The 12,095-nt window shown below is 33.2% G+C and overlaps 1 protein-coding gene and 1 non-coding gene across 2 annotated transcripts; both read left to right on the plus strand.

Annotated features, from left to right (window-relative positions):
• The first annotated feature begins 250 nt into the window (after positions 1-250).
• Positions 251-676, plus strand: LOC141674439 (auxin-responsive protein SAUR68-like). Its single transcript, XM_074481146.1, has one exon. It carries the CDS (start codon positions 251-253, stop codon positions 674-676), a length of 426 nt encoding a protein of 141 aa, XP_074337247.1.
• A 9,742-nt stretch (positions 677-10,418) lies between these two features.
• On the plus strand, positions 10,419-10,525 carry LOC141676096 (small nucleolar RNA R71). The gene has a single exon (XR_012556704.1). It is a non-coding gene; the product is annotated as a small nucleolar RNA R71 (small nucleolar RNA).
• The last annotated feature ends 1,570 nt before the right edge of the window (positions 10,526-12,095 follow it).

Here is a 12,095-nt window from a genome sequence, read left to right on the forward strand (position 1 = left end):
AATCACATGTTTTTGCGCTCTATAATTACAAACATATAGTAAACAACAACATTAATAGAGCTTGTCATCCTGTCTTGCGCCTTATTGCCTCGCCAATATAAAATTGTAACAACTCTCCATATTCTTTAAACTGAACTGCGCAGAATTTCAAGTACAAGCTCATTCAGATCAAATTAAAAACTTGTTTGCATTGTAGTATAAATAATACAAGTTCCAAGACGACATGATCAGCCCAAAGAAGCTCATGAAGATGGCGAAAAAGTGGCAAACAATTGCTTCAATGAGGAGGAAAACGTTTTTTCTGCCAATCAGTAGCACTTTGGTTTCTAAAGCAACTAGTTGCATGAATAAACCAATGGCTAATAGAGGTCATTTTGTAATTTACACGACGGATCAAAAACGTTTTGTTGTTCCACTACTATATCTTCAAAACAACATCTTCAGGGCACTATTGAAGATGTCTGAGAAGGAGTTCGGACTTCCAATAGATGGACCGATCAGATTGCCATGCGATGAAGTCTTCATGAAGTACATTGTCAAAATCATACAACAAGGCGTTGCTAAAGATCTGGAGACCGCATTGTTATTGTCCATAGCTCTGAATTTTGGCTCTCTAGATTCTTCTCAACAGGGAGTAACTGTAAATGTAAATGCTGAACTTCATATCTGTGGATAATGAGTTTATTAAACACACACCTATTTTTAAATACTGCCTAGCATGGTGCCCTGCAATCTGTTGCAGTTGATTAGACAAAAAAAATTCTTACATATGAAATACACTTGATGATGACCGAAATCTGCAAGTTGGTATGTATAGCTTGATATCCTTACTAGAAAGATATCATCGAATTAATCAAGGGGTTTGCTCAGCTAAAAAGGACCTTAACTCCGGAAGTTGGTATTTAGTCATGATTATTTGAAAGGGGCATTTTCACAAATTTAGGGTCCATCCCTAGCACTATGTATGATCCTAAGTACAAGATGAGTACCAACTTAGATGAGTACGAACTTATTTAGGATAATTGCAATTAATGGACAGTTCATTTTTCATGATGTTGTTCACTAAAAGAATTATACTTAACTTCCAGAAATCAATTTTGATTACCAACAAATAATTATATCCTTCCCGTGAATACTGTCAGGAGGCTGAGTAAAGGTTTTCCTGACAGAGGATCGAGTTATTATAATCTTTGACCAGGAAAACTTGTGTCATGATGTTGGTCCTCCCGACTCTCAAGCATCTACACTAAACCATTTACTAGAAAACTACTTGGTAATCTATCTGTTTTGCATCCCCTATGGAGCTGAATAGCAAACACTGGATATTCTAAATAATTGGTCCACAAACATAATTTGCTTGTATAACTAGTCACATGGTTTTGTTTCAGCACTAGTAATCAAGAAATTGCTTATCCAGATGACATGCACTGTACACAATCTGCATGCTTTTCTGAGCACTTCAAATAGAGACAAACAAATGAACAAGCAAACACAGCTATCCGGGAGCCACTTTAATCTGTTGATTTCTCATAGTGTATTAGTTGATGGGTTAATATATTGGCTCCAGTTGATTTCTCATAGTGTATTAGTTGATGAGTTAATATATTGGCTCCAACATGTTCCTCAATCTACTCAGAAGACAATCCGCTCCTAAAATCAAAGTTCATTGATAAGGCTGTCGCGTGCCTATCAAATACTAATTTCTAACAAATCCTTCTAACTAGGGCTGTCAAACGGATAATTCGGATACGGATCTGCCTATATCCGAATCCGGATCCGAATCCGAAAATCCGTATTCGTATCTGAATTCGAATCTGAAAATATTTAAAGAATAATATCCGAATCCGAATCTGACGGATACTATCCAGATACGGATAATATCCGGATCCGAATCTGATTTTCAGTCAGATTTTTTTATTTTATATTAAAAATTAAAAAAATTGAAAAAAAAAATATAGTTAAAAATAAAAATTCATTTTTAAAAATTAAAATAAGTGATAAAGTGATTTAATTATATTTTAAATTTTCAAAAATTAATTTTATTTTTCTTTTCAATATAAACGTATTTTTTAAATTGTTGAACTCAAATGATTTTTTTCTATATGTCTATAAAATTTGTATAAACATAATATTTAATATATATATATGTGTGTGTGTGTATGTGTGTGTATACATAAACACACTATAAATTTAATATAATATATTTTCAAATTATTTAAATATTTAAATATAAAATATATTTATTCGGATTCGGATATTATCGGATACGAATATGCCTATATTCGTATCCGTATCCGCAATCGTCGGATTCGAATACGGATAATATCCTCTTTGTGTCGGATACAGATAATATCCGTTTTATTTCGGATACGAATGTGAATTTTTCGGACGAATATCGGATTTTTCGAATTTTTTTGACAGCCCTACTTCTAACTATGTAGTAGGATAAGTCAGAGTCGATCACACAAAGACAAATATACCAATAACTAGTAAATTTTGACTCGATTTAACTAAGCAAGTTACACAATAAATATTGAGAGATTGATTAACTAAAATTATACTAAAGCAAATACGTTGTATATGAATCAAATAACTAAAAACATCCAGAGTTAAATATCCCCACTAGCATGAATCTATACAATTATGATTTTCCACCCCAAATCAATCATATACTACTCAAGAGGAAAGACGCGTCCTATAAAATACCAATAACCTCTCTCGAGTATTAATGACTTCTCTAAAATACAATCAAGTCTATTTTCATGGTATCATGCAATTTAGAGACATTAAACACAACATCCTAACTTTCTAACAATTCGTTCTACCTATTTTCATGGAGAAGTTCATGTCCTTATTGAATAAATCACAACCACCTAAATACAACTTTCGCTGATAAATAGATATTGGGTTCAAACAATACACATAATCACGTCTGACATATAATTGTTAATTAAGCACAACTCAATAAATAAGAGCATGTAATATAACTAAATCGGGGGAATTGGGAAAATCATCCATCAATCATAACTAGGGTTCAACTTAACCCTTAAAAAGCTACTCACACATAACACATAATATAATAAGAACACATAATTGATATTGATGAGAATAGAAAAGAAAATCTTCGATCTTTTTCAAGAAAAAAAATAATTATCTCCCCACTGTATATATGTATATAGGGGGCTACTCCAATAAAAACCAATTTAGAATAAAAACTAGAAACTAAATATTTTTTTTTAAAATTACTTCGAAATATAACACATATGGTATGCAAATCGATCGTTGAGAGATATTAAAAAATACAGTGAAATCGGATTTAAAAAAAAACTTACGGTTTGACGAGAAAAATCAAATTAAAAACGGAGGGGAAAAGCTAAAATTGGGTGTGGGAGAGTGTAGAATAGTTGGGTGGGGTGATCTAGGGGGCCATTAGATTAGGTTGATCTAATGGCTTAAAATTAGTTTCTAGTTTCTATTTTAATTTTAGTTTCTATTTGATCATCTCCTTATGTATATAATAGAAGTCTTTTAACGCTTCTAGGAAAATACAAGTACGTTTCCTAAACTGATTGGGTTTCTAAAGGAAAATTCGCAGCTGACTTTTCTTCAATAATTCCGGGCCACTCTAGTTGTAATTTGATTTTGGACCTCCGTATAATGAAAGATAATTCTCTAGTTTCGCGTGGACTGTTAAATCGTCCAATTCTGACTTCTAGAACTCAAGATATGGCCCAAACAGTGAATTGCACGCATGCAGTCCAACAAATCCGAATTTCCTTCTAATAAATCTCCAAATTAAACTCTAATTCTCCAATGCATCCAAGTTTAGGATTTCCTTGCTTCCTACAATAAAACATTAAAATCTAATTAACAAAAATCTAAATTAATACAAAATATAACAAATATATGGAATAAAAACATATAAAATATATATAAATATATATCCTATCAAACATCCCCACACTTATCACTTTGCACGTCCTCGGGCAAAGAAGAAATAAAAACTAATATTAAATAACTAACTAACTAACCCCACTTTCGTAGATGACACGATTGCATTGAGCACATGCAACAAGCCGTTAAACCCCCAGACAGCCCTAGTAGGACGAGTTTTGTCTCGTGAGGATTTATAGAAGATATACTCACAAAATCAAATAGTTTTAATCACCTAGTCTCTCAAGCATGAAACATATCATAGTACTCTACACATTGTAAATCACATTCACATAACATCCCGAAATTGCCTGAAAGTATAAGTACTCTCACTTTAGACATCATTAACACATAATAATCCAAGTATGCACACAATGTCTTTGTAGACAAAAATATCATAAAATAGACATCAAAGCCGCATTCAGTAAGTAAGCACGCTATAGATAGAAATCTCGCATAACTCTCAACTCACACAAGTGTATAAGTGTAATTGTTTCACTCAAGTTCAATCAATTTACATGTGCTACCATATGCTTGGTTGTCCACTAAATCTCCACTACTTCGTATATATGCATTCATAAATCAAAAGGTCTTTGTCAAAGGTTGTAACGAGGCTTAGATAAAGGGTAGGGAATCAAAGAAGTAGGCTAACAAGTGGCTAAACTTGATAAATCAATAGAGTATAATATTCACTTTTAATTTAAGCATCCAACATGAAAAATAGATCATGAAAAAGTTTAGTACATATAACCATGTACTTCCCCAGTTTCAGATTATAATAATCAATGAACACAAATCCTGCTTGATCTTCTTTTTCATTTTTTTTAAGTTTTTTATTCTCAAAGTCAAGTCATTCTCCAGTAATCAAGGGCATTGAAAAGTCACCAAGATTGCGCTTAATACCAGCACATGTACATGGATCGTCCTTTTCATATGACATTGCATTTGCTACCCATTGATCTCAAAGGAGGTTTTGATACTTTAATATTTTTTCTCTTTTTTTCTAAGATCAAGTAGCTCCATCATAATAATTTCCACCAAATTGTAACTCTTTAACTAAAGAAATCCCTAAACTAAATATTCACCAACCATGAAGTTGAATTAATATGCCCTACTAGTAAATCAAGACAAGAAAGAACAAGTAGGCTCAAAAACTTTAGATTGGTGATATACGAAAGAAATAAATATAAGCTCAAGGGGGTTTCACTAAGGATTATTTATCATGGTTACTGTTTAGGTATAATAAGGTTAATCCTAGTGCCTTTATCATATTCATGCATATAAATATTTTGTAGTCTCAAAACGGTTTAAAGCAAGTTATAGAGTAACATGCCAAATGATGAACATCACAAAAAAAATGGATTGATATATAGTGTACCAATCATAAATTAAGCTCAAATCCTCACAAGGTGAAAGCATGCTCGACTCACTAAAATTGACTAAGAAGCATCTCAAGTTTTAAAATTTTCGCAAGCACACACAAGAAATTATTAGGCATCAAATAATTTTTATGAATATAAAACTCGGAATTGATCATGCGAAATAAATCTACACAATGTGTACTTATCCATTCTAACATACTCATGAGACAAGACAATTATATACAATTTTTTTAAATTTTTATTTCTTTTGGATTTTTTTAAATATTAAGAACACATCCCCACACTTAAATGGTTCATTGTCCTCAATGAATAAAATATATAATATAATATAATATTTAATTAATTAATAAAATCCTAAAAAAATACAAAAAGAATATATAAAAAAATATACAAAAAAAAGTTAGAAATACTCCCCTAGTGCATAAGCACGAAGTCTCGGTCCAAAAAGAATGGAGAGAGTATGGGCTTCCATGCTTTAAATTAAGGCCCAAGTTGTGAATATATAATTGTAAGTTCATTTCATTACCACAAAAGCATCACAGCTCAAGTGGTTGGAGGAGCCAAGTAGAAGTCCTTCCTTCTCAAGTCTGAGGTCAGGGGTTCAAATCCCAGAAGCAAAAACATAATTATGCAAGTGTGGTACGTGTGAGTGGTTGGCATAAGCAAAAACATAATTATGCATACATGTTGAGAACAGAAAGTAGGTACCCCCCGTAGGAAGCAACAAACGCATCATGGAGAGAGGACTGGTTGAGAACAGAAAGTAGGTACCCCCCGTAGGAAGCACCAAACGCATCATGGAGAAAGGACTGGAAACGCGCCAAATAATTGGCTAAACAAACAGAATCTTCTCCCACCACGGAAAGCAGAGGCTTGGTGTACCGTGGGTAGTATATGATTGCACCGCGGAGAACGAGATATGCCGCGTCCAATTTATTAACTGAACAGAGAGTGTGCACAGTGCATCGAGGTGCAAATTATTAAAATTAAAATCAACTTCCTCGAAGATGAAAAAAATTGCACCGTAATTCACTTTCTCTTTTTTTTTTCAAATATGCACCTCTTACATAAATTATTCCTGAAACACTTCACACAAAATTTATCAAGGCACCTTGCGGGAGTTAAAATGAATACAAAAATAAACTAATCTTCTAAAAATATAAAATATTTAATAACAATAATAGTACAATAATAATAATAATAATATATTAGACTTACAAAATCATGGGTTACCTCCCAAAAAGCGGTGTCGTTAACGTCGTTTAGCCGGACGTTTCTAAATCAAATTCATGGCGGTTTCAAGAGAAAATTAGGATAGTTCTTATCAGAAGAATCATTCAAACGATACTTGAGATCAAATTTGCTCGCTTTCAGAATATTTTTCCCATCAATCTTAACATCAATTCTTGTACTTGTAGACTTTATATTTTTCTTTTTCTTTTTTACGCTTACAAGGTGTTTATCCCTCTCAATAGATTTAAACTCACACTCTTCTACTTCATCATCGGTAATCCATCTTCTTAACACATTGTCATGACAAACTTTAAAGAGAACTAATTCATCATTCAAAAGTACATACTTCAAATATGGCGGAGGTTTCTTGAGTTTTACATTCATGAGATCTTTCGCAAGAGAGATTTTAGCTTTCTCCTTAACTTTCTTATGATGTAGCACATTAGAATGATCATGCATAACTACATGAATTATATCCAGAAGTTTCTTATTGCTCGTACAGTCCTTATTCTCTTCAACCAAGTTACCCTTTAAAACGGTTTGAAGTGGATCTTCACATGATAAATTGTTGGCCTTGATATCAATCATTTCTTCTAGTGCATCCACTATGTTGATTGTCTCATCCATATATGGATATTCCATTATGTTTTTCAGCTTAAATTCCATCTTCTCCTTTCCTACTTGAAAAGAAATTCTTCCATTCTTCATGTCAATTGTAACTTTAGCTGTAGCTAAGAAAGGTCTCCCAAGAATGATAGCAATATTTGCATCTTCTTCCAACTCCATGACAACAAAATCACATGGAATATAAAATTTCCCTATCTTAACGGGAACATCTTCAAGTACACCAAGATGATATTTTACGGTTCTGTCTGCCAGTTGTAAAGAGATATGTGTGGGTTTCAATTCATCCATATGAAGCTTTTTATAAATTGATAATGGCATTGGACTGACACTTGCTCCAAGATCACACAAAGCTCTTTTGATTTCAACATCCCCTAATTTGATAGGAATATAGTAGCTACCTGGATCCGCTAACTTTTTAGGAAGATGATTATGCAAGATGATACTACACTCTACCGTTAATGAGATAGTAGAACTTTCTTCAATCTTTCTCTTCCTTGACAATATATCTTTGAGAAATTTTGCGTATGAAGGCATCTCTGATATAACGTCCAAGAATGGAATATAGATATGTAGCTTTTGCAAAATTCCAAGAAACTTACCATACTTCTTCTCTAGCGTAGCTTGCGCCAATATTTGTGGAAAAGGAACATGTGGCACGTATGGTTTAATAGGAGCTGAAGGGTTTTTAGCACATAAACGCAACGAAAACGTAAATTTAATCTTAAAAAAACCGAAACCCTCCACAGGATCCATGCGAAAAATAATATTTAATTCGTAATTCAGTATATTTACCTTAAGAAGCTTTACGTTAATGGAAGATGGAGGTCTTTAATAGCGATCCAAGAACGATGAACGGAGATCCTTAGCAGTTGCTCCTCAAGTGTGAAGCACTCCACCTGTATCCACCAAGAAAACGATGTAATGAAGGAGGAGGAGATGGAGAGAATTAGGGTTTTATAAATCTTTTTGGTTGAGGCAAAAAATAGGGTTTATAATAGTATATTTTTAGGCAAAATTTTCATCCCATAAAATATTATTATTATTAACCCTTTATTATTCTCACTAATAATTAAAACACCTTTTAATTATTAATCCTTTTTCTAAACTCTTTAGAAATAATTCTCTCACTTGATTTAATTTCCAAAAATTAAATTCTTAATTAATAATATTAAGAACCTTTTCTTAATTAATTTATAATCAATTAAATCTCATTTAATCAATTATTAAATTTTCCAATTAATTATTTATTTCATAAATAAATAATTATCAGCCATTATTAATTAATTCCTCCATCATTAAATCATTCTCTTTTATGGTGTGAACCTGTAGGTTCAATATTAAGCCGGTAGTAGAAATAAATAATAATACAACTATTTTATCATTATTTATATAAATTCTCTAATTCATTAAATATGATTAATTAATTAATCATATTTATTCTACATCGTGAGGGATACTTCTCAGCATATCGCGACTATCCGGATAATACGAATTCACTGCTTAAAATACCAAGAACCTATTCAGTGAGTAGTTACCGTACAATTAATTCCTTCTACCCTGCAATGTCACGATTAAATACAAGGCATGGAACTTGTATCAAACCTATCTTATTTAATCACTTGCTTTCCCATTCACTATACTTAGTTCTATTTAATGTAAATTAGAAACTCCTTTCTAATTTCATTCACTCTGGCCAGAGATTCCTGAACTAACATAAGTGGATCAGCATTGAATATTCTCTTCCTACACTAGAAGGGGTAGATCCTTTATTGATCATACACTATCTTCGTGTACAAATTTCTATACCCAGTAGAGCCCTTATAATTGTCCCTTGAGACTAAGAACTAAACCAAAACATAGTTCAGTGTACACAAGATGACTATGATGACCTCAAGTCTAAGGATACTTGTACAACTATCACTATGTGAACAACTGCTGACACGTGAGTGAACTCCATCAGTTGTTCAGCTGTGTGAGTCATGTTCAGTGAACTTATTCTATAATAAGCACCTACATACTAGATATAGTGTCACCACACAAATGTCTATGAGAACAAACATCCTTTATAATGAAGCAAGCATAGTATGTACCGATCTCTGCGGATTATTAATTACCAGTTAGTAATCCTACGACCAAGAACTATTTAAGTTTAGAGTTATCATCTTTTAGGTCTCATTATTATGATCTCATCACAATCCATAAAAAGCTTTACTTTAAACTGTGGTATATCTTATTTAAACATTTAAATAGATAGAGCCCGCAATAAAAACAAAACAAGCCTTTTATTAATATCAATGAAATCAAAACAGATTACATAAAAGTTATTCCTAAATTCTCATACATGATTGGACTTAGGACATATCTCTTTCAGGAGCAACAATAGGTTCCTTCTTTTCTTCTTCCACTGCCTCTTCTTCGATCACTTTTTTAGCTGTAATGTCATCTTCATGATTTTCAACATTCACAATACTTGTGATCAACGTGAAATCCGGTTCTTGCAATTCTCTTCCGCTCATAGTAGTTATAGCATTGATATGGCCCATTGGTGGTTGCTCAGTTTGGCCAGGAAGTTGTCCTGAAGACTTGTTAAGTTGGCTCAACTGCTGAGCAATTTGAGTAATTGAATTCTCCACCAACTTGTTGTGAGCCTTCATCTCATTGATACTTGCATCAAATTATTCATTCTTCTTCAATTGTGTAGAGATAAATCCTTCCAAAAGATTTTCCAAGTTAGAGTTTTGTGGCTGAGTTGGGGGAAGTTGAGCTTGAGCCTGACTATTTCCGTATGAGAAATTAGGATGATCTCTCCAACCTGGATTGTACGTGTTAGAGTAAGGATTATACTGTTGCCTTTGATTTTGGTTGTAAAGGACATTTGCTTGTTCCATTGCAAATCCCAAGGGATTGAACTGACAAATATTTTGAGTGTGTCCAACTACACCACAAATCTCGCATGAGGCAACTGTAGATGAAGTTCTAGAATCCAATTGCTCAATCTTCTTAACCATTGTCTGCATAGTAGTATTCAACATGGTTAGAGCATCAACATCATATTTACCTCCCTTCTTAGGATGATTTCCGTCACTGTATGGATAGTTATAATTGGACTCCATATCATCTAACAAAGCTTTCGCATCTTCAGTGTTCTTCTTCATAATAGATCCACCAGAAGCAGCATCAACAAAAATTCGGAATTCTTGTGTTAACCCATTGTAGAATGTCTGGATCAATAACCAGTCAGGAATGTCATAGTGAGGGCATTGTCTCTGAAGCCTTTTATACCTTTTCCACGCATCATGAAGAGACTCCTCATCTTCTTGATGAAAGTTAGATATGTCGTTCCTGAGCTTTGCAGTTTTCTTCTGACTGAAAAATTTGAGTAGAAAGGCCTTTGCTAAACCATCCCAAGTAGTGAACTTGTTTGGCACTTCATCTTTCAACCAATCTTTTGTTGTATCTCAAAAAGAGAATGAAAATAATCCCAGCTTTATCGCATCATCACTAACATTAGTCAACTTTATCGTATCACACTTTTTCAGAAAACTCTCAAGATGATCAACAGGATTTTCATTGGACAATCTTGCGAAAGAATTATTGGAGATGAATTGGATGAATTGAGGCTTGATTTCAAAGTGGGTAGCAGTGACTGTTGGTCTAAGAATACTGGAGAGTACGTCTTTAGTGTCTGGCATATCCTGCTCATTGAGAGCTTTAGATGGTTCACCCGTAACTTCCTCGTCTTTAGGTTTTCTTCGTGCACCTGCTTGTCTTCTTTCTTTTCTTCGTGCGAAAGAATCAAGAAATTTCTTATCCAGATGACATGCACTGTACACAATCTGCATGCTTTATCTACGGCTAAAGAGCACTTCAAATAGAGACAAACAAATGAACAAGCAAACACAGCTATCCGGGAGCCACTTTAATCTGTTGATTTCTCATAGTGTATTAGTTGATGGGTTAATATATTGGCTCCAGTTGATTTCTCATAGTGTATTAGTTGATGAGTTAATATATTGGCTCCAACATGTTCCTCAATCTACCCAGAAGGCAATCCGCTCCTAAAATCAAAGTTCATTGATAAGGCTGTCGCGTGCCTATCAAATACTAATTCCTAACGAATCCTTCTAACTATGTAGTAGGGTAAGTCAGAGTCGATCCCACAAAGACAAATATACCTGTCACTAGTAAATTTTGACTCGATTTAACTAAGCAAGTTACACAATAAATATTGAAAGATTGATTAACTAAAATTATACTAAAGTAAATATGTTGTATATGAATCAAATAACTAAAAACATCCAGAGTTAAGTATCCCCACTAGCATGAATCAATACAATTATGATTTCTCACCCCAAATCAATCATATACTACTCAAGAGGAAAGACGCGCCCTATAAAATACCAATAACCTCTCTCGAGTATTAATGGCTTCTCTAAAATACAATCAAGCCTATTTTCATGGTATCATGCAATTTAGAGACATTAAACACAGCATCTTAACTTCCTAACAATTCGTTCTACCTATTTTCATGGAGAAGTTCATGTCCTTATTGGATAAATCACAACCACCTAAATACAACTTTCGCTGATATATTGATATTGGGTTCAAACAATACACATAATCACATCTCAACTCAATAAGCAAGAGCATGTAATATAACTAGATTGGGGGAATTGGGAAAATCATGCATCAATCATAACTAGGGTTCAACTTAACCCTTAAAAATCTACTCACACATAACTAGATTAACAAAACACATAATATAATAAGAACACATAATTGATATTGATGAGAATAGAGAAGCAAACCTTCAATCTTTTCAAGAAGAAAAGTAATTATCTCCCCACTGTATATGTATGTATATGTATATAATAGAAGTCTTTTAATGCTTTTAGGAAAATATAAGTACGTCCTAAATTG

The sequence above is a fragment of the Apium graveolens genome, chromosome 7 (assembly GCF_009905375.1).
Source record: "Apium graveolens cultivar Ventura chromosome 7, ASM990537v1, whole genome shotgun sequence".
Lineage (NCBI taxonomy): Eukaryota > Viridiplantae > Streptophyta > Magnoliopsida > Apiales > Apiaceae > Apium > Apium graveolens.